The 24,139-nt window shown below is 46.8% G+C and overlaps 1 protein-coding gene across 3 annotated transcripts in view; it reads right to left on the bottom strand.

Moving 5' to 3' along the window:
* The window catches only part of HCN4 (hyperpolarization activated cyclic nucleotide gated potassium channel 4), a 110,188-nt gene that overhangs the window by 24,898 nt on the left and 61,151 nt on the right, over positions 1–24,139 (bottom strand). For all 3 annotated transcript variants that reach the window (XM_085300747.1, XM_085300748.1, XM_085300746.1), the window contains exons 3-5: positions 23,725–23,886; positions 14,522–14,740; positions 483–629 (exon numbers count right to left, since the gene is read on the bottom strand). In XM_085300747.1, the coding sequence (XP_085156873.1) occupies positions 483–629; positions 14,522–14,740; positions 23,725–23,886 (528 nt within the window). The remainder of the gene's footprint in view (positions 1–482; positions 630–14,521; positions 14,741–23,724; positions 23,887–24,139) is intronic.

The raw sequence follows: 24,139 nt of genomic DNA on the forward strand, positions 1-24,139 counted from the left end.
AGTGACCAATAGACTCAGGCAGGAATCCTGCAGCTGCCAAAGGCCTGGACTTCTCTGCTCCACAGCAGTGACTTCTGCCATGACCAAGGCAAGGGAATCCCAGACATGGCATCAGTGGCTAGAATACACATCATTCTCTCTGAATGATTCAGATACAGATTCAGATACCGATTCAGATACTGATTCAGATACAGATATAGCCAAGCTGTGGGCCATGCTCATCTTGGCTTTGTTCTCCCAGAAGGTTGGGCTCAGTCCAAGAACAGGTAGCAAAAAGAGGGGCCTGCATGGATGTGGTCTCACTGGTCATGACACCAGAGCATGCACGCACAACTAGTGCTTCTGAAAGAGATGGCCTCCCACTCCCATCTACATCAGGGTGTCCTCTGCGAACCACTGGGATAGGCTACTGTATACCAGGAACTCCACAGCTGCCAAAGATGGCAAGAACCCACACTGCCCATTAAACACTCCCTCCTTACCTCCCGAAGAGGCTCACTCAGCTCTCCCAGGATGCTCTCCTCATCGAACATCTTGCCCTGGTAGCGGTGCTCATAGTAATCATGGATGCGCTGCCGCATGTCTGCAGGGAGTTTGTGGAAGGACATATACTGCTCCACTTGTTTGTACTGCACAGGGGAGAGAGRAAGAGAAGGAGTTACTAGGACATTCAATGAAGAGCACTACTGCTGCTGCTGAGGTACCTACTCATGGACAAGCACATCCCACATAGTACCCATACCTGCTTCCTTCACACTGAGCTGGGCTGGCCTAGGCTGGCAAATTTGGCGCAGGAGACACCAACTACCTAAATGCATCAGGGTTTGTAGACACCTTTTTTATATTTCCTAAGAGGCTGCCCCATGTTTTAACCAGCCAGGTGCACTGTGGAGACCTCTACTCATTCCCTGGGTGCTGAGCAGCTCTGTCTCCCATTCTCCCCGACAGAGCTGGGAGCAGAGGTGAGTAAAGAGTGACGAGCTGGGGATCCCCTCTCAGCAAGCAATGCTGAACAGACACTGTCCGACTCCTGTGCCTCCCAAAGTAGAACAAGAGAGAGGAAAGCACACTGTGCTGCCAACCGAAGACTTTTCAGTGGCACACCGCAGGGTGGAGGCCAGCATATGCAACCCGGCATCTTGGCCCTAGACCAGTGGAAGTATGTAATAGATAATGGGTAGCACCTTGAGGCCCCAGCCAAGCACAGGAACTCTTTGTGCTAGGTGCTGTACAAGTCAGCACAGAACAGTCCTGCCTTGGACGTTCACAGTCACAGAGAGGCTGAAGGACAGACATAGACAGAAATCTGACAGTTACTCAGTTAAACCTGTCGTATACAGACCCTCCTCTCTCTTCTTCGTGTTCTCATTGGTCTAGCTCTGAGGCCCTGCACCTTTGCTTTCCCACTTACGGCGATTTTCTCCACCTTCTGCTGTGCCCCTATTGCCAGATGCACTTTTGCTGTCTAATCTGTCTGTATTTTTGCCTAATGATTTGCATTTCCATCTTGTCACTTAGAGGGGAATACAAAGGCACTTGACGGATGCCAGAGCAGTATTTGGAGAGGGATGGCACTTTCTATGAGTAAATGACACTTCCTCAAGGGCACAGAACTGCAAGGGGGCTCATTCGGCCTGGAAGTGCTGCAGCGACAAGGTGTGTGAGCCACGATGGTTATGGCCCCCCTGTCACTGGACAGCACTAGAGAATACGATCTTGCCTATGTACCACATAACTAATGTTGACAAGAGGACCCTGCTCCTCTTTTGCCTTCCCTCTCTTTCCTCTTCTCCCCAATAAACCTGTCCCTGAATGTCCCTTTACTGCAGCTCGTTCTGAAGTGCCTAATTACCAAACTCCTGCTCATTACAGACCTCTCCCTGCACACACCAGTGTCACTCTGCTCTCAGTACAGTCTGTGCTACACTGCCTTGCATGCTAACAACTTCATCTGCACCAGAGAGGGAAAGGAATTACTCTAAGAAGCCAAGGTGGCAGAGGGGACACTCGGGGTTTCCTGGCATTTCCAGAGCCTTTTGTCTGTAGCTAGCAGCAGAGGAGCTGGCTGTAAATATTCATGACCACTACACCATGATCAAAGTCAAGCAAGTTACCACCTCCCCATGGGGAGCCAGGTGTTGGATTGGCAATGAAAGATGCACTTCATTTGGATTGCTGAATTTCTTCTTCAGAGACTGGAAGCAAGCTGAGTCACGAGGCACTGTGCTAGGAGCTGTACAGAGTTTGCCGTTCGTGAATGAGTGAGCTCAAGGAAGTGGAAACCAGCACTTCACAAATGGAGCCGCCGCCGCTGGTCTGAGCCATTCGAGAATTCTGCATGTTATGCTGTTAAACGCAGCAAGTTTAAGGGCTTGATTCAGATGCTTAAACATAGATGGCTACTGCCATTTGAGATGCACTACTGTACCTGAGAYACCCACAGGGGCCTCGCAGAGAGGACACAGGACACACAGAATACTCACTATGGAAAGGGAAATCATTAGGCCCTAGTTTTTGCTGAGTCAGTTGTATCAAAATCATCCTAAATTCACAAATAGCTTTGCTTGCTTTAATGCTGTATTTTTTTGAATGAATTATTTGCCCAAAATGCCATCTTATACTCTCAGTTTTAGCCCATTGTCTTGAATCAGACCATGTCTACTGAACAGCAAAAGCACAACAAAAACTGTTCTATCAAACAGACCCTGTGTCGAGAGCAGCAGGTAATGCCTTTGAGTACGCCCAGAGTCATAAGATGCCTCTCATCACCTTCTACCAGGCACTGGCCTCCATCCCGCTTCTCTCTACTGTAGAACTTGCTATGACCAATGCTCAACACGCCTTTGCTTCTTGGGAAAAATATCTTCAACTCCTAAGACTCATGGGCATAACTTGGATGGAGGGATTCAGACTCCTTGCCTGTTCCCTACTGTATAATAGATTTATTGCTTTGCAACAAAGGGCAATAAATTGCTGCTCTGCAAAATCCCCAGGGCTTCTCAAATTCTCCTGTGATCAGTCTCTAGATAAGGCTCAGAGTAAAAACAGAGCAAATTTATTTCACCAGAATGAAAGGTTCTGCTCCTGATTACAAATTAAAAACATGGTTACAAAAGAAAAATGTAAAATAAGAAACTGTAATTCTCCGTCACAGTTAGCCAAGACAGATGTATTTTGGCTCTCCGGTCTTTGCTAGTACTACCTGCCCTCACCCACGCCAGATCTGCCAGCTACAGAGAGTTTTGTGGGTTTTTAACTCTCCCTTACTTAGAGATGAAGCCCTGCAGAGGAGCTCAGAGATGAAAGCATCAGCCCCTTCTCTCTACATTTGATAAATGAAAGATCCATATGGGTTTCTCCCCTCTCCTTAGGGGACTGCTCAGCCAGGCTGAAGGCTAGCACTCTTGCAGTGTCCCTCACCAGTACCCACTACACCGAAAGCCACTAATACTAAACGCTGCGTGAGGGAGGGCCTTTCGCAGGTGCTACAGGAAACATGTCTCTCTTCGCAGCTCTCAGTTCTGAAATGAGATCACTCCTGAGGTCATCAGCAAGGCGGGACAAGGATGGGACAAGCAAAGCGGTAAGGGCAACTGTGTGGTAAACATCAATAGCACAGGGCATGGGGGCTTAGAGACTTTGCCTGATAATTCTGAATTAACAGTTCTTCCTTCTTTAATGAAGTCCTGGTACCACGGAAGCCAGGCACTCACTGAAGCCACTTGAATYAATGATTAGTTTAGACATGCCTGAGTTTTCTTCTCCAGTGGTGAATTCAGATGACTAGCCTGAACAATCTGTGCCACCCTTAGCTAAACCGCATCCATGGGTACATGACTGTACACACACGGATCAGAATCCATCTCTAACCAGCCCTTAGGTCTTCCCATTCCTCTTCTCAGACCCCTGTAAATTCTTGAACCTGCCTCCTTCCCAAGATGCACCATGCTATTACAGAGTGCTATCTAACTGCTGTGTTCACCGTGACAGAAGGACTTCACAGGGTGCAGAAAGTCCATGCTGGCTCTTCACACACTTCCTTGATTATAACTGTGAAGTGCGGAAAACCACATGATCAGATGTCTCTGGCAGTACCTCTGGTTTTGATATGAGAAAGCCCATGAAATGCCCACAAAAGTCAGAGCTCATAACTTGAAGATGGAGGAAGAATGCCAAAAGGACTTGCTAAAGAACACACAAAACAACGTTTCTTTCAGATGTGGCCAGGCCTAACTTGGCAGCACGCTTTTGCCTCCCTTCTCCCTTCTGCTTGTCTGTTCAGTCTTCGTACTTCTCTCCACGTCCTCCATCTGCCCTGCGCTCAGAGAAACCTGCAGAGATTAGTGGCATCTCTGAGTTCAACTCAAAAGACTCATTTAGGAATTATTTAAATCTCTCTGAAGACAATCAAGTCCATTTAAATCCTAACTCATCTTCAAGTCTGTTTTTCCTCAAACAAGCCCTTGAAGGAGGCATTAATATATCAAAAGGGAACCGTTTCATTGGGTATTTTTCTTTCCAGAACCAGTCACTTTCCCTAGTTGTCTCACCATTCCCTTCCCCTTCCAGTGAAGCCCTGATCGCTCACAGTCCAGAAAGAACTAAATACTTTTAACTGCTCTCATACCCGCACTCTCTGTCGTGGCTCCTGCTGTCTTTGGCAGTAATAAATCACTGGCTGAAAAGGCTGGGCTGTTTCCTAGCCCAGCCTCTGACTCACCATCTGAGAGGAGCTGCTCCTATCCCAATCCTGGCACTGACACCTCTCTTTTAAGTTCTCTCTTGGTCCACAGACATCACTTTTCACAGCTTCGGAGAAATGCTGATTTCCATTTTTGCAGCTCAGTTAATCCAAACACATTTACACAGTTTCACATCATTATGCCTACCAATACATGCACGCACGTATAACCTACTGTAATGAAGGCACTTAGGATATGCAAAGATATTAATGTTTTCCTCTAACCAAAGATAAATAAGCATTTCGTATATAGAGATGTATTGCTTACATCCTTGCAGAAACAGGCTGAAATGACTGTGGGTCAGAGCTTAATCTTGATCACAACAGCGTAAATCTGGACTCCATGGATGCCAATGTCTGGTACAAGAAATACGAGATTCGAGCAGAGTAATGCATTTTCAATTAAGTGAAAAATTACAGTACTCTAACAGTATTTCAAATGGGTGAGTATTTTAAGGGAAGAAAACTGAATGAGGATGGAGTTACAGGTGAGGCTGAAGCAGGAGCCAGATTCCTTCACAGTGGGCTCTCCAGAGGCAGCTCTACATGAACAAGGAAGCGGAAAGACACCCAGAGAGGCTTGGGTGGGGAAGTGGCAGTGGCTGGGATCAGACTGTGCTACCAGCAAATTGTAGCAGATTGTTTAGGAGTCAGTGGTTATTTGAATACCAGTTCAACCAGAACTATTCAAACCACATCTAGCCCAGACTCAATTGTATCACTGCTACTTTTGTCTTCTGATTAATGGACTAAATTTATACGCACCATCTACTCTTCAACTTCGGAAGCTATYTGATAGCTACCTCTCAATCCAATCTTCACTCTGAAAAAAGCTGGAAATGTCCTGGTTCTGAGTTCTTCCAAACACTGGGGTTCAGATCTGGCTTAATTTTTGCAGCTCATCAATAGCTCCATTTGCTACAGTAGGATGATTTTCAAGAGTTGCATGTTACATGCTTAAATACTTGAGACACTTTTGCCCTCACCTCAGTGACTCCGGTGACATCTTCAGAAATTGTCTTAAGAAGAATCCATCTCTTTATTTTTTGCTCTGCCATAAATACCAGACACTAGCAGAAAATTCTTGGAGCTTTTTTCCCACTTTCTACACAACATTCATTACACTGAGGATGACTACAATGATCAGCCTCTGTAGCTGCCTCCCCTTGCTGCTAATCAGTTCCCATTCAGGTAAAGGATTACGCTTCAGAACCCTATTTCTGGGCTGTGAGCGGGAGATGTCAACAGACAGAGTAGGGTCAATTATACGCCTGATGAAAGAGCTGTTTACTCCCTCCCATCAGCTGTATTACTGCAGTGGTGAGCCGGGTGCAAGCCAGGGAACCCCAGCAGGGGATGGGGCCGTTCAGCACCCAGCGCTGAGCTGAGCTTGCACTCACATGCCCAGAGGACACGCTCTTTGCTTTGCTTTGCTGCAAGCACTGGAAACATCTGCTAACTTCAGGAGTCCCAGGAAATCACATCCAACAACTCTGGGACAAACCTGTTTGCACAAAGTGCTCTGGGCAGTGCCCAGTTTGTCTTTTCCTACAAGTTCTCAGTCTTAAGGTGTGATCCTGCACATCACAGCAGAATAGTGTGATGATGAAAGTATTACGTGCAGACTGGCCCACAGCTGAGCAAACAAAAGGCCACAGAAAGAGCATGTTTTTCACGACTAGCGTCARCCTAGGAAAAGTGCCCGAGGAGAATGTCTTGCTTGGTTTTATAGGTCTGATCCCAGCCTATGTCAGTAGTCCAGGACAGCGGACTTTTTGACTAGGTCAGTGAATCATTTATTATTCATTAAGTGCTGTGAAACCCAGATCACAGCATCTTTTGGAGATGTCAGGCTGTGTCACTGGCTTCATGCAAATTTGCAGGTGTGATGGGGAAAACAGAGAGCAGCCTTGCTTCCATCACTAAACCAGGAGAAGAGACATGAGGCAAAACCTGGCAGCAGGCAAAGGCTAGAGATGGGGAGAAGGGAACAGTGAGTCTTTGTGGTCTGAAATCAGCATTGCTGGGCGCTGCCTTTTGCCAGGAGACCCGGCTCAGCAGGGAGGCTCAGCGCTTCGCATTATGATGTATTTATTTATTTATTTACTGCTCAAGTGCCAAAATGAATTTCAAAACTGATAATGAAGTTCCAGATCCCACACTGGGATGCACAGAACTGCTGAGGCAGGAGCACTTTCCTCTCCGTGATAACACAGTCAGTGCTCATGCATGCACAAACACAGCTCAGATCAGGCTGTCATCGATACTGCTCAAGGAACAGACCTACTTGGTTTGCTTTCATTCTCAGAAAAAAAATGTGTCAAAATCTTAGTTTTAATTACTGTATCTCTGATACAGCAAACCAAGACCCATCTCCAGTGTAAACTGGCTGACAGAAGGCAAACTGCACGGCAGGTTCCTTTGGCCCACTGTAAAGATGTGCAACAGACACTGCAGCGTCACGGATTTCTTCCTTCCGTCCTTCGCCTGAGCTTGGCGAGGGCACTGCGCACACGCCTGCGCTTCACCGCGCTCACCCATCGTACGCTCCATACAGGCACTGCGACCTCTAAGGTGGCCGCACTCACACCTGAGCTGCCTGCTTCAAGGGCTGACTGGCCACCGCTGCACAGACACACAGAAGGTATGTTTTACAACCCCATGGAGGGGCTTTTCTTAATAGGCATCAGTACACGTTTTCAAGGAAATAGTAAATTCAGCAGTGAAATATTTTTCCTGCAGGAACAAAAATGAGTTGACTCCTGTTCAGTTACAGCCATAAGAGAAAGGCAAATTCCATTGCAAGATGTTTTAAAAGGAAATCATGAGGTTTTCAATCAGGAAATAACATTTTCATTTCATAATCAGCCTTGTATCTGTATATCTTTTAAGGAAAGGACTGAAAAGCTTGAAAACAATTGACTCAAATCTCACATTTTTTTGTTAAGCCAATCACTATTTGCACCACTCTACTGCCTATTTCTTACAACTATTCTTCTAAAAAGGAGTGGATGTGGTCTAGACGCACAGTCCTGACCAGCCATTCTCACCAGACTTTGACTGCTCACGGTCTGAAAGGGGCCTGAATCACCGAGTTATGGAATACCGTAAGTTGGAAGGGATCTCTGGAGGCCATTGGATCCAAATCCCCGTTCAAAGCAGGGCCAAACTAGATCAGGCAGTAAATTTTCTGGTAACCTCCTTGTACTTACTATCTGCATGTGGGTGGGTATGCGCACAGGGTGGAATTGAGGGTCATGGGGGACCCTTCCTTATGGCAGCTGGTTTTTTTAATGTGTCAGGGATAAAATTCACCCCGTTCTGTAATCTTGAGCTGCATCTGATCTTGCCCCCTTCACCTGTTGAATCTAGACTGCAAACCAGCCAGAAAACCCAGCCCAGATTACAGCAGAATCCACCCAGAGGCATTGCCCAGGACACCGAGCCCAGCAGAGGAGCAGCCCTTGCAGCTAGACCCCAGTGATAGCGTGTGCTGTTTATGTCTTGTTATCAACCCCAAGTGCTCTGATTGACTGTAACATGGGATATAATGGTTCTCAGAACCATTTCTTAACAGACCAAAATAATACACAAATAATGCAGCCACAACAGGATATATCAARGCTCCCAAACTTTTTCCAGTTAGGAAAATTGATTAAAATTTGCATGTGATCAAACTTCCCAGGCACCTTTAATTTCTGGAGTGYTGCACACTCCCTACCCTCTCCTCCACCTGCTCACATTGCCAGGAGAGGCAGGGAGCTCTGCAGCTTTCCCAGCATCCAAGACTGTGATGCCAGCTCAAGAAGTGGACTTCTGCCTAACCCATTCAGACCTCTGTGGATGCCATCCRAGAAGCTATAGCCATTGGAGATCAGCCATCTTGGGAACAGCATTTCAAATCCTGTCCAGGCTGGTAAAAAACAGAAAAACTCTCACCTGAAACCTGTGGCACAGGAGGAGGGGGAATAATGGTGGTCTCTGTCCACCTCCGGGCTAACATAGAGCACTAGTCATCTTAATATATCTATGCTCTGTCAGAGATCCCCAAGGTAATGCTGGTTAGGCCAAACCTGAGGCTCCAAGAACTAATACAGCTTGAGTGCAGCGCTGTGCTTGGGTTAATTAGCTCTGCTTTTGGGGGAAGGGGGAGCGGCTAATCAGCAGGGGCACATTGCCAGGCTAATGTGACTATGCTGCATCCAGGACCCCAGCTAGGATCTCTGCGCCAGACTCTCTGCACTCTGCTCTCATTCACTTGGAACCCATTCAGAACACTGAACTACAAAGTAAAATGGCCTGAAAACGTAAGAGTAACCACAAATGGTCAGGCTCAGTTTTCTCAGCTGGTTTTGTGGCTCTGACAATTTTGGGGAAGAAGAAAAAGAGGCATAAAAGAGGCATACAGCAATCCAGCTCCTGGCCATACCCTCCTAACTTCTGACAAAAAGCAGATTAGGGATATCCACTGTTAGAGGTTATATCTGCATCTTAGCACTCAGTATCATATGAAAGATTTTCCTTAGGTGAATTTGTCTAAATATTCTGAGGCTGATGATTAAACTCTGGGTCTCCACAGTATCTACAGCAGTGAGTTTCACAGTTTCAATACATACCAAGAGCTAAAGAGTTCTTCTGACTCAGAGCTTTTTAAGGGAAATGCAAAGCCATACTGTAAGAACAAAGCATTCCTAAAACCTGCTGCCTAGTAAGACTATACAGCTGGACTCCAAGAAATGCCAAGGACTCATGGAGCCCAGAAGATGTCTTCTCAGCCCTCACTGTAGCAGTCTAGGTGCAATGGCAGTATATTCTGTTAGCTCTATGTCTCTTCTGGGCACTGAACATAAGTGCTCAGAGTTGATTCAGTCCCAAATCTGCCTCCATTCATGGGAATAACTTGTTCTGCGGATTCAGTGAGGCTCTCTGGGGAAGATATAAGAGCTGTGGTTGAGGGTCTGAGGGAGGAAGACCTTCATCTTTGGCCACTGATATCAAGCCATTCTGCTGAGATGTTTACCTTGACTCACACTGTCCCAGTGGAAAGGATCACATGAGATCACCTGGTCTAAACTCTTGCCTGACACAGAATCTCCCACCTCCCTGCTAATGAATATTAGTTTAACATCTGCTTTAACCTCCAACAAAGATAGCTTTTTCCAGGTAACATGCTTCAACTTTTACAGTTACTAAGTTTTCCCGAGTAACTGTTATCTTAAATCCTCTTTGCTGAGTTTGAGCCAATGAGGGAGGGGCTGAAATGGTGAGAGTTGAACAGTGAGGTGCCTTTTCACTTAGATAACCAGATCCCAGGATACAGAAAAAAACTGTGACAACAAGAACTGTCCTGATGGTTAAGCAGGGCTGTTTTAGGAAGTGAGAGGTGACATCATTAGTGCTTTCGTAGAGGGATTTATTTTTATAGCTGTAATGCTACCTCCTTGCCCCTCTGCCACTGTGCTGCAGCAGGTGCTTCCTCAGCATAATGACAAGTGAATATGCAAGTATCTACCCAGTGTCAATATATATTTTTAGAACAAAAGGTATTGAATAGGCTGTTCAGGGGGAAAGGGGAGCAGGGGAATGAGTGTGGAGAGCAGAGAGTTTGAGAGAATACCAGTGTAGCAGACAGATCTTGAGGAGAAATGAGAATCTGGAGAGACTGCACCTTTGCTGGGCCTACATTGCTGAGAACAGTAGTTCCTCATCAGTCATTCCTCTGGATGTATCCAGAAGAGAGTGCAGCCAAGCCTCTCTGCAGGATCCCCATCACTGCTTGCATCCTGCTGGGAGGGGAGAGCAGAGCCCAGAGCTCTCCGCTTTGCTCCAAGGAGCACGGCTGCAGTAGGCAGCACAATCATGGCTCCCAAAGGGCTCAAGGTTACAGAGTCTGTCGAGGAGAATATGTGTGTGTGTGTGGTGACTTGACACAAATATTAATCCAGCTGAGCTTTAGTATAACACAAAAAAAGAAATTAATAGGGGAACATGAAGAAAGCATGGAAATAACTTGCATATCCATCTAGTTTACTGATCTTCTGGACAGAAAACACTTCTTCCTCTCTTATGAGCCACAATTACTGTAGATTGTGGGGCAGTCAGAGTCACAGTCAGAGATGAACTTGCGTTTTAGGGCTTAAGCTGATCGAGGTGTAGCTGAACAGAGCTTTATGTCTCTGCTCTTGCTTATAGACCTCCTTCACCACCATCCCACATCAGCTCTGGCACTCACTGGACTCTGGAGTAAGATGATTCAACCCACTAATCTGGCAGAAAGCTAACCCAGAAAAAAAGGAAGTAAGCAGCCTTCTGCCGGGTCCGTTGATCAAATCAGCTCAGTAAAGGTCTGAGAAATATGAGAGATGGAATACATGAGATAAAACTCTGCAGCCAGGAGTAAGGGCAGGGAGCACTGGGGGAGAAGAGTTGTGTATGTGAGGTCCCTTTTGCTTGGAGCTGTTAAATCAACTCAGTTATACTGTGTAACTTCATGCCATGCCTTTGGGAAATCTTTCTATCAGTGTCCTTCAGGCTGGACTTGTGGTGATATCCTCCCTTTACTCCCATGTGGGAAAATAGAAATGTATCCTGCATGCAAAGACATTGTACATTTAGACACTGGATTGAGGTCTAGAGAGAGTGATCAGTTCCTGACTCTGCCGTTGACTCTCTGTGTGACCACGGGCAAGTCATTTAGGGCATAACGCACTCTGCAATGCAAGACAGGACAGAGAAGTCCCTTCCAACTTTGCCACTGGGTCTGGAAATAAAATGGTTACCTCATAGCACCAAAGCTAAAGAGCTCTTCTGACTCAGAGCTTTTTAAGGGAGATGCAAAGCCGTACTAACATGATGACTGTGCCTCTTTCAGAAGCTGAGCTAGTACGAGTGCACTATGTCACTTGGGTACACTAGTGCTCTTCCACGTATCCAGAAGCAAGCTGTCTTGGAGGATGCAACTTCCCCTTCCAAAATCTCTATGCTTCTTAGCACCCCATCTGCGCTCTAGGCTTCCCTGTCTTGCAGAAACCAGCGTAGTATGAAATTCAGGTGCTGCAGCAAAAGAATGTTTGGAAGACAGGGATAGAGTGTCTAAACGTTCAATGTATCCTACCCAGAGGGAAAGATGGGGCCAAATCATGCACTGTTTACTGAGAGAAGCCTGCTGTTGAAGCCAGAAGACAACAGATCTTGGCTTTTATTCCTTTTCTCAGAAGCTGTTAGTACAAGGAAGAACAAGTTGGTTTGGCAGAGATATAGACCAGTCTGAAATTTCTCTATAAACTCACTCCTGAACCTTGTCCTGAAGGTTATAGGAAGCAAAGCCAGTCAGTAAAGTTACTAGGTATCTGTCCTCTGTCCYGTTCCTGCATGCATTTCTGCCATTTCCGTCCCTCCCCATTGCCTCCCCTTCCTTTGGCCACTCCTTAAACAGTTGCAAGAGCCTTTATAGTCTGAGACCTTCCGAGGTGAGAGGCAGAGCCCAGTTTGCAGCCCAGAAGTATACACAGCGTAAGTCTCCAAACTGCTTTCTGCTTCTGCCAATCGACTCTGCAAACCTGTGGAGATTCTTTGCTTACAATATGCTTCAACAGACGCATTGTCCCATGAGGACTGAACTAAATTGAGTTGCAGGGCTGCAAATCACGGAGCAGCCTCATTTTAATCACGGCTATTCAAGTGCTAAGGAACGCACAAAGTAAATACATATTTGTTTTAGGCTATTATTTGTCCCGTCTGCAAGAGGAAATTGAATGTACTTGATCCCTGAGGCTTTGTTCCTAGGAGAATACCTGGGAAAATGAACCTGCTATAACCAATAGACATGAAACACATCCTTTGTTAAATCCTCTACCCATTGCTTTTATCACAAAGCTTTTCTCCTGGATCTCCTGGATTAACCCTCTCATTCATATCTCACTATTCTAATCAGGCTTTAACATTTCACACTCCTCCTGCCACCCCAGCTCCAGACCCTGCTGGCACGCTGGTGGCTGATTTCCCTGAGCACTGACTGGAATCAAACTCCCAGGGTCAAGTTCTGCCCTTGTCTTCAGACCTGGCTGGGGAAAAAATCATAGTGCCCAGACCTGCAGGTGAAAACTTGGCTGCTGCTATGATGACCAGGTGGTTGAATTTGCAAATCAGTCCTTGACTTCTATGCTACTTCAAACACATTTGAATAAATACTCTGCATACACAGATTTGATCAGCTTGCATTGAGTGCTGCAGTGTCCTTCTCTCTGGCGTGCCTTACTCTCAATCAGCCTTAGTCCAGCCAATCTGTAACATGGTGGCAAAACCCTACAGAAAGCCCAGTGCTCTGATCGTCTCCCAGTCCTCCACATTTTCTCTCCTGGGCTTTTTCTCTCTTTTAGCTCTGACTCTAGCTTGAGCTCCTCCATAACTTCAAAGCATGATGCAGCCTCTGAGCTTTTCTACTTTTACTCTCAGTCCTACTGCAAACTCTTTTTATGGCCCAGCTTTGTGATTTTTGTGTCTAAAACCAGTTCCTGGAACCATCTGACAAATCTGTCCTCGTACTTTCTCTTATGCAGCAACTTTCTTCTTATTCATTATTCAAATTCACTTCTCTTATGTCTATGCACGCTTGTCATGCTTTACCCATAGGAATAGTAGCTACTGTCTCACCTAATCTAACTGCACCAGGCAAGGTCAGAATGAGCACCTAGGTCTTCCTGTTCTTCACCTTCAGATCAGATGTATCCTTATGGCTCTGACCTCTGACCATAACACCTCCTTCACTATGTCCTCCTCAGCCCTACTAGTTGAGGGCAGTTGTCTGTGTTGATGCCTGCAAGTAACATACTGTCTTTGCTCTCAAGCCCTTTCCATACCTCTGAGCCACCCAGGTACTTGCTCTTAGTTACACAAAGTCACCCTTCAGTGAACTCTCCTGCTCTGTAGGGATGCAGGCCTGCTGGTTCAACCCAAGCCAGAAGTCCTGCCTGCCTGTGTCCCTGAAGGAAAAATACCACTGCACTAGCTGGCGCCCTATCTCCCCTGTGCACTCTTTTGCTTTAGATRACAAAATATGCCTGTATAGACAGCAACATACTAAAGGCACGGAAAGGCACTAACGAAGGAGTTGATGCACTTCTGAGTTATCACTCATCAGCTGAATCATGGTGAYTGACCCTGTTTACACTTGTAGCATCTTAAAATGCATAGCATCACCTTAAACCCACCACCATCAGTTACTGCAGCTGCAGCAGTAACCTGATCACTTGTGACATTTTTGTCTGTGCCCTACATTATGCGATTCTACAACTGTGCAATTAATTCGATAGCTACCTGGGGAACCTATCTGGTGCTCTTGAGCTTTGATCTGTGCTTTGGAGTTTGTTATGTAGTTTTGCTCATGAGCACTGGAGTGTTTAATCYGGATAATGTTAAAGAAAGTACTGGCTAAACAAAAGCTGCACATTCTGGAACATTTACTTGGCGTTTGAAACAAGATCTTAGGAAAAAGTGAGTGACAATCTTAGAAACTAGTGACAYTGATAATGTTGATCTAAAAAGACAGTCAGAGATAACAAGAATTACCTGCTTGCCTATATTATTCATCTGATCTTGCATCTATTTCTTCCTGAGGCTCTTTTTGAGTGAATGAATGGGTATGAATTAGCAGTAACTGCTGTCGTGACAAAACCACCACACTTTTGGCCTCTCACGTAGGTCACTCAGAGCCCTGCCTTCCTCTAGACAACGTGTAAACCTCCCCGGGGTCACATAAGGGTTGCAAAGCCCAGTCCTTACCTTCTCCTGGTACTGACGCCGTGAGGAGTCCAGAGACTGGATTAGGGCTGTGGCATGGCCGATGAACATGGCATAGCAGGTGGCACCGACAATCATGCTCAGCATAGTGAGCCATACATCTGACATGCCAACGGGAGCCTGCTGCCCATACCCAATGCAGAGCATGTGACTCATGGCCTTGAACAGCGCATAGGAATAYTGCTTCCCCCAGGAGTCATTCTAAAGAGACAGACAGACAGACAAAGCTTTAGCAGTGGGACAAGACATTCTCTTGGGATGAAAACATTTCAAAAAAGGATACCTAACATTAGGCCTGAAAGTCCATATTTAAAGCACTTCTGTAACTTCCTTGATGGATTGAAAGTGCTGAGCACATTAGATATAAAAGYAAGCTTAAATTGAGTCACCTGGCAAAAACTGATTTGGTCAGGGATTTTACAGATTCCATGTACCCTTTCCAGCAAAACCTTGCACACGGGAAGCCAGAGAGACTGACACATTGGTAACCAGAGACAAACAGAGATGATGTGCTGGGATATGTCTAACATGGCCCACATGTGAGAGACGGAACTGAAGCAAATGATTATTTGCTGGGAAAYGGAATTTAACAGAAAACTGGTAACAGACAGTCTGAGCAAGGCTGCCAGCAGCAAGATTTTAAAGTAGGGAAAATCACTTATTCCCCAGCAATTTATGAAATGTTCAGGAACTCTGGTCATTAACTGAAGAGGTGGGAACTGCAGAAAATTAAGATGATCATRTCCAGGCAGGGAGTTCTCTTCAGTGTGAAAGAGGGCTTTTTTCCAAGGAGTTGAACAGACTACAAATGATTTAACTTGAGAGACGTGATAAACCTCAGTGAGAAACCAGCTGAAGTCAATGGCTTCTCTGGGACATCCTGTGCTTTCCCACTGACACCAAACCAGAAGCATCTCAGCAACTGCATCCTGGGATTAGGAGGAAAAAAACCCAGAAGCCTGATGACTATTCTGATTAGTCTGAGTTTGTGGAACAGCTCAAGGTACCTTTACTATCCTGTGGGTACTATATGACAGAAAGTCCTAGCCACAAAACCATGTAAAGTAAATGCACTGTCATCACATACTGCTATTACAARGTAAATCAAAAAATACCTCTGCTACAGTGGCATTCATCACAGCACCTAATCTGTACATTCATCAGTCTTCTTTCTGTTCCGAGGAAGGTGCTAACATTATGGATATAGCTATGCCGATATAAGTTCCATAGCAACTAAGAAGGTCATTGTGCAGAAGGACAGCTTTGTAGGCAAGCTCAAACACGCAAGCAATACTTCTGCAAACTCTATTCAGAGAAATACAGCAGATACAACACCGGTGACCACCARTGTTGGGAGCCCTGGAGCTGAATGGGCACCAGTGACTTTTAAAGACCATGCAGCCCCCCTGGAGCGATCTGTCGCAATCAGGTGGATGGTTGATAACCTAACTACTACCAGCTCTCTGCGTGCCATTAATGTTGGTGGAAATTTTTTAGCAAGCTTACAAGCAGTGAACAGAACCAGAGCATTCTGTTGCTGTCTGTGAGCTGTGGCAAAGAGCTGGAAGCTCTGGAGAGTGTTAATGCTTGGTTAGGAGATAAGCGCGTGGACAAAGACAGGCGATAGCGTTACCCTGGCCATATTCAGTTACGTTATGCAAGACAGGCCTGATTCACACCGGCAACAAGAAGGGCAAAGCAACAGAAGGGACAGCGAAGCGGACACAGAAGAAGCAGCCCATTCACAGCCCCAGAAGAGACTGCTGGCGCCAGCCTGTCTGGGCTCACCTCCCCAACAAAGCGACAACCTTGTCACCTCCTGCACTGGAAAAAATCACCCTTCAGACAACAGAAGAGCTAATGTGGCCAGTGGTGTCTTTATTCCTGGCTCTGCAGCTGGCTGACCAATGCGTCAGGAACTGCAGCTCAAGGGGGTRTGGATGCACATATGCACCATGGATGTGTTTGTTTGCGAAACTGCACTGGGGGAAGTGGGTTCCTGGTTTGCCAGGGGTAGCTGAGGGATGATGCCAGGCATGAGAACGGCATGTGTGTTCCTGCCTCAGCCAGTTTCACATGGCAGCGAGTTAGAGGATCGAGATCACAAGGAGCAGTCTCAAAGACATCACTGGCACGTGGCGGGGGCAAGGCTGGGCACGTTTGCTCAGGACGGAAGCGCACAGTGCACTGGAGAGAAGCRTGATGAGGCAAGGAGAGACGACTCAGTCCCAGTGCTAACCGCGGACAGGAAGGGCAGTTCAGCTCCRGGTGGAATAGTGAGGTACTCCTGATTTGGGTGCACAGGGTCATGATATATGCAAGACCTGGTGGCCAGGCCCACAGCAGCCTGCCTTGCTCTTACAGAGGCAACAGGTGATGTTGGCAGAGAAAAGGAACAGATGAGAATTTGGTCCAGTGGAGCAGAGCGACTTCTTCTCCCTTTGCCCTCTTATGCCAGCTCATCTTTCTGAGCTTCTTAGGCAGAAAGTTCTCACAGCCAATTCCCTTCTATGCAATCGYTTCTCACCAGCCACTGCAGAAGTGCTGCTGCCTTCCGAGTTTAGTGTGGCAGTAGTTTAACAGGGCAGCACATGTTCACAACAGAATTGAGGGCAGGCAGCAAAGAAATGTCAAGTTGAAATGCTAAAGGGAACATGGAGAGACAAGATCATCTGAGCTTAAATTTGATATACCAAGAAATTGGCTGCCAGAGTCTTTAATGACCACAGGTGATCACAGCCTAATACATGGGTCTGGATATCAGACAGACACAGGTTTGCAAAAGCCACTCTTCCAACAGCTTGCTCTTCAGGAGTTGGCAAGTCACTGTACCAAGCGGGTTTCCTCTTCAGTAAACAAGAGATAATAGTTCCCAACCAAATTTCTGGGTTAGAAGGCTTGTCAGTATTTTGCAGGAACCAATTGCCCCAAAACCACCACATCCAACAACACTGAGCCCCAGTAGCCTGCAGAAGTAGTTCTGGCCCCCTGGGAACTTTCCTACTTACAAGCCACAACCACGTCTCCCATCAGCACCGCAGCTCCCAGCGAGGACAGCCTGCTCTGTGCCAGACTGAGGAGATCGCTGAGTAATGACAGATGGACGGGAGAGAGCTGGAGGAAAACATGGAGTGTTTAAAAAAATCCTGGGCCACATGGCCTGCTGGGAGAGGAGGTCAAGTGCTGAAACAGAGGCACTTCCATGAAGGGGAAATCTTTCAGAACAATTACCCTTTCGGGGACCATCTCTGAGCCTCTGTAAAGAGCACTGGATCCTCACAACACAGTCTATGTGATGAGTCTTTGCTTATAGGTCTCAGCATAGCTTTACTTTTTAGGCCTGCTCGATATCCTTTTGTTCTCCACAGAATAAGCAGTAGGCCAACAAGGCAATATTTCATGCCAAACTAGTGGTATTGGTTCCAAATGTAATGTCGACACAAGTTTACTGGCATCATGCTCCCTTATACTGAGAAAACTTATTTCCCTTAACAGTTATACTGCTTTACTCAATATACCACTACACCAGCCCCACAGTGGGAGGGTTGTACCACTTCAAGTATACTGGAGTGGCTAAAATGGCCCATTAGGGCAGGTAAACAAGGCCTTAAACTACGCAAAGAAAATGACACCTCACTAAGGAAATCTCAAAGCAAGCTCAAATGGAGTTACAAGTCTGTGCTTGAACACAGTCAAGAGGAATGTCATCTCAAACACATGGCAGACACTAAGAGCATCGGCAAAAAGGAGTTAAAATAACTTTGAAGTGGTTTCTCAAACTAGCTTGTTTTAACATCCGTACTGCCAGGACTAGAAGGGTTTCTCTGGGCTTAGTGTCTGGCCTTTGAGRCCTCTGCTCTGAGGTACACTTGAACACTTGGAGACACTTCCCTGAAGCTTCCATGGCAGCACCGGGTTTTGCCTGGCACAGGCCCCAGGGGAAACGGCATGGTGTCTTTCAGGATGCGGTTGGGGCTGAGGAGCACATGTGTGTATGCAATTGAACCCTTATAGCAGAAGACTGGACAGAGAAGAGAAGACACAAAGAAGCGCTGGCAAATCCCTGGGGTAGGGGCATCGTCCATGGGCTATGCTTGACTTAAACCACTAACATTTCAAAGTACTAAGAGGCTGTCTGAAGTGAAAGGATGTATTTTATTTAACATCTAATTCCCTTCAGAAGGAAATCTTCATAGGATGAACTATGGACCGAAGTTTGCAGGTGGTCCACATCTCAGACCACCAGCCCTGCCAAACAGAGCATGAATACGTTTTGCGAACTCACACATTCACCTCAGCAGTTATCTCATGTTGCCAGAGTCGTTCCTTGGGGTTTGCTCTTGCACACCACTTAGGCGGTGCTGCAGGTTAATGCCTCCGCACATCACTGCCCTCCTCTGGACAATTCCACAACTGCTGGGCAGGGAAAACGCACCTTCAGCTCAGGTTTAAAGCAAGCTAACAGCAGGGCCAGAAAAGGAGATAACAGGTCAAACTTCACATCAGAAGGCACCTGCCTGTTCTGCACTTATTTCCAGTGAGAGCTTTGCTTGGCCTTCACCTTAAAAAAGGGATGATTTTTCCAGGACTCTGAGTGCACTGGTAGGCCTTAATTGCCCCAATCATCCTTGCATGAGCCCCTCACCCGCACACCCATTGCTCCAGGAGCTACATTTAGGTTTGGGCCTGAGCACCCCACCCTCACCCGAGCTATATTGGAGGTGTACCTGTGCCCAGCCCTTTTGCCAAGCCAGGCCTTGAACTTTAGCTTTAGCCTTGTCTCCAGTTCTGCCTCTAGCCCCATCTCCCGCCACTCCTGACTGCACTCTCTGGATGAACCCTGCACCTGATCATCACCTTGCCTTGTCTGGGACTGTCAGTGGACCCTGTTATCATCACCCCAGCTCTGCCAYCCTGTTTAGATGCTGTGGGACTGTGCCCTACTCAGTGAGGGCATTGCCTATGCTGGGGTCACCCCTGCCCCCTGCCTCATGGAGCAGCTCTGCTCTTGCTTCATGACATTTTACAAAACATGATACCCTTCAACGTGGCTTCATAAGCCTCCCGAGCGAGGGTATGAGGGATCTGCTGGCTTGGGGGAAGTTAGRGGTCAAACAGGAGAGCCATATAATATTGCTCTGTCTTCCACCATAACACAAGCTGTGTCAACGTCTCTTCTTACTTTCTGTCAGGGATCTATTCTCACTCTTTTGGTGGAAGGGAAGATAATTAGTATTTCCTATGCAAGGCTGCTGCATTTAACATGGGCATATTTGCCTTCCCTGCAGGGTTTGTCAGTTCGGCACAATACCCAAGGGAGTGAGCCACATGTTTCCAAAAGCTTTCAGGTCTCAGCAGAGCTCAGATTTCTCTGACGAGGAGCTGCCAGGCAAGGGTCTCAGGGAGATGCTGTTGCCCACAGACAGGCTTCTCTGCAGCTGTCTCACTAGTGTTTTCCTTTTTAATAAAGTACCCTGTGGGGATTCTAATGCTGAAGCTCCTGAGATTAGGGCTGAGCAATTAATACTGGAAACATCGTTCCCTGCCATTTCAGAGCCATTTCAAACAGAAGTCCTACAGACTTCTTCAATTCCACAATTGCTAAAGATGAAGCATGGAGCACTGAGAAATTGCCAACATGAATTGGACCCAGGGGTTYATTGAGCCCCTGATATCATTTTGGCAACACCAGACCCTTCACAGATACCTTGGAAATGGATCAAGCCTTTAAGAAGCAGATGGGAGGTGATAAATCTTCTCTCTCTGCTGGGTCAGAGGCATAGCTGGTTTCAGGAACTGCCAAGTAACCACTTCACGTTGCTATACTTTTCAGGTGTGAAACTCTGGAAGAGCAGCAGCAGTATACTCAAGGAAAGTAATTGCATAAATTTTCCTAAAGCCTCCAAAGCATTTGGCACCTGCCTTCCATCTCCCCTTGAAGGTAGCTGCTTCAAAAGATTCCTCTTCCTCCCCCAGTGGTTCCATCCCAGCTTTCTAGCTCCTGTGTGTAATAGGGGTGGTCCTGCACCAAATGTATTTATCTCCTCAAATCTGTGATGAGGTCAGTACAGAACGTCCCAACATCCAGCCTAYGGAATCTGTCAAAGATGGATGCTGTCCTGGCCTTTCACCTCCCAACCCTGTCCAGCAGAGCTCTCCAACAGAGCCATTCTGCAAACAGCCATCAAGATCTTGGAACTGTGTCTGAGAACAATCCAGGCCACTGTTTTCTTTTCTTTTCTTTCTTTCTTTTTTTTTTTTTTTGTTTTTTTTTTTTTCAGTGGCCTCTCCTATTACTTTGTTACTGAATTTAAGTAAATAGTGGCACTAAACATACCATTCACCTTCCTCACTGGTCCCAAGATTCCAAAAAATACATCTGGAAACCTCATGTGATCAGAGGATAGAATCTTATTGTGAGAAGAAACTATCTTATTCTAGAATCTTTAACTATTCTCCATGTTAACTGCTCTAAATACAGGCTATTTTGGGGCTGCTGCATTCCTGTAAAGCTTRGGGAGTTTAAGCCACCTAGACTATATGTGAGGCTTTTATCATCCTCCAGTTGTTCATCCAAGTTTCCTGAGATTCTATGTCTGAGACAGGTGCTGAGATCATCATTTTTTTTTTTACTTTCATTAAATGGAAAAAGTGAAGGTGATTTTGCTGCAGAGGAGAAGCAGCAAAAAAATCACACATGGAAAGTTTAATTCCCAGCTTCACAGGCTCGCCAGGCTGAGAAGACAAGTACTGTAGTGTGAGTCCTTGCCTAGTAAAGCTCTGCTCTAGGAACTTTCTACCTCGCCCCTTCTGGAGACTCTGCAGGGTCCTCCTGCCCATGGGATGCATGCTTCCCCATCTCTCCTCACTCTTGCTGCTAAGAAAAGTGCCGAGACTGAATCTTTTCTCCCTCTGTCCTGTCTTCTGGCATCTTTCAAGACTGTAGCTAATCATTTTCCTTCATTACACAGTTACCTTGAAGGTTAACTATGGACTCTGATCATGGTCTGGCCCAACTCACTCTTTTACTAGACCATATAAATTTACTTCCTTCCTCATTAGGCTCTGATCTCGATATATGTGTAGCTCTTCTCTCCAATGTACCATGCAGGTGGTTTTGTTTGGCTTTACAGCCTCTGAGTGTGAAGTGTCCAAGAGCCAGAGGGGGTGGCATGAGTTCATGCCACCCCCTTGTGCAACTCACTCAGTATTACTCCAGGTCACTCAGACTCATTCTGGTTTAAATACCAATCACTGCAGTATTTGCTTATCCTCAGAAGCACCTGAAGAGGGAGAACAGCTCTCTGAGTTTCCCATCTGATTTGCCTGGGATCACACAGGACACCTGTAACAGAGTTGGGAATTAAAATCCTCTCCTCTGGATCTCCCCTAGCAGCACAGGCAAGCTCCAGCATCAGTCGAGCGGGAGCTGAGAGCTATATGGCCTAGTATCTGGCAACTGTCTCAAAGATGGTGGGAGGAAGAGAGCTGAGTCTGGCAACCAACAGCTGAACTTAGGAACCATCTTCCTGTGGGGAAATGAGGACAGAAGGAAAGAAGGGGCAACAGTTAGCTTCTCATTTACAGTGCACCCAGACCTGAGACTTAACTCAACCTGTTGAACTTCCCAAAGGGACTGATTAGTTTGGGGCCCTGAATAGGGGCAGCCAAAACTCTGGCTTACAGTTCAAGCAGGTAGAACATAAGGTGGGTAGACCTTTGGTCTAGGGTTCTCTGCCAAGCTTTAAATGCAAATAAACACATCCTTAAAGGCCATTTGACTAAGGATCCCCTGCAGAAGACTGAATCACCAAAGTGGGCAAGAGGAGGAAGCACAATCTAGTAAATGTATGTTAGGAGAAAGGAAATGCAGTTCAAATTTGCAGCTCTGAAACTGTCCTGCAAGAGCACCATGGCAAAGTCACTTCATCTGATGGGGATGATTTGTGGCTTYACCTCTGAGCTCTCCAGAACAAGATGCTGTCTGGCGTTTTGAACCTGAATAACACAAGCACAGTGGGGCCCAGATCTTTCATTGTTCCTGCCATGTAAATAATAAAAAGGTAGCATGGGGGAAGATTAGGCAGCTGCTGCATGGGTTGTGCCTCTGCCGCAGATAAACAAAGGGCTCCATGTCAGTCTGGCACCTTTCAACTGCAGGAAGTGAATGATTATTGCAGTGGGAAGAAATAAATAAGTAAACCCCAAGCAGACAACTTTCTCGTGGATGCTCACGCATCTCGGGCATGTGCCCACAGCTCTACACGCGGGAGGCATGGCAAGTTGGTAGGTTTTTTTATATTTTACATTTGTTCTGTTCTGCCTGAGTGCCTACCTTTTTTTTTTTTTTTTTTTAAAGAAGCTGGTTGGGGGAATCTGGAGGTTAAGAGCTGCAATAAGAGGCAATTTTTTAAGGTTTGTCAGTTTTTTCTGCTTAATCAACTGGACACTGTCCCTTTGAATAAAAGCTCCTGAATTGTCAGTGAGATGGTTGAAAGGTACCATGAACCCGTTGTGCATTTACCATATGGTACGAAACTCCCTCACAGCAAACAGCACAGTGAGCAGCACGGCTTGGGATGTTACTGGGAAGCCTGGCTAGTTCCTCCCACGGAGGCCTGGCAGCCTGCTTCAGCCCCCTTCAGTGTTCCAGGGGAGGCTGTGCAGCCCCCCAGGGAAACGTGGGCAGCATGATCACAGCCACCTTTCAAGAGGATATGGAGCAGGAGGAGGAGCAGTTTCCTTTGGGGCAGATGTGGGAATCAGGATTTTGTGGGTGAGACCCAAGTATGGCTTTAGGGCCCCTCTGCCTCCTTGTTCAGCTCAGCACGCCCAGCTCCCTGTGGGATCAAACCTTGCTCTGTGCTGTCTCCTGCCAGGAGGGGGAGCCTGGTTCCTGCCTTCTGCTGCAGGCTGCCYGCGGCAGGCTCGCCGGGCTCCCTAGCCCAGAGTTGGACTCCCTCAAGGAGCCTCTGTGGCCACAGTGTCATGGCCCTCAGGGGGCCTGCTGCATAGTGCAKGGAGGCCCTCAAAGCAGGAAGGGGGGAAATGGGAAGCGGGGCAGCTGGGGGATAGCACGCTGGTGCTGGGAGGTTGGTTGGTGCTGGGAGAAGGGTTGATGCTGTGGCTGGGGCCAGGAGGCCTGGGCTTAGGGCGGTGAGGGAGCAAGCAGGGCAGGCACTCACCACCATGCGGTTGAGGGATACCCAGCAATCGTCGGGGAAGTCCTGCAGCATGGGCACGAGGAACTGGAGGCAGCCATCCCAGTGACACAGCAGCAGCATCATCCCAATCAGGTTCACGATCCGCACTACTGCACTGGCCAGATCGTAGGTCATGTGGAAGATCTGCAGGGGCCAACAGGGAGTAGATTAAACAGCAGCTCCCCAAACAATCAACCCAACATAATTAGACACAGTATCAGGGTCAAGAGCCTTGCTAAAGTAACAGGAAAGGCTGAGTCAGCTCAGCTCAGGTCAGTCACTGCATGCAAGCAGAACTAGCTGAAAAATGGATTAAAAAAACAAAATACAAAATCACAATCATTCACCTCTCTTGTCCTTTGATTTTGCATTTCAATTTACATTCAAAGCTCCATAG

Source organism: Rhea americana, unplaced genomic scaffold (genome assembly GCF_003343005.1).
Source record: "Rhea americana isolate MKP2758 unplaced genomic scaffold, rheAme1 scaffold_168, whole genome shotgun sequence".
NCBI lineage: Eukaryota > Metazoa > Chordata > Aves > Rheiformes > Rheidae > Rhea > Rhea americana.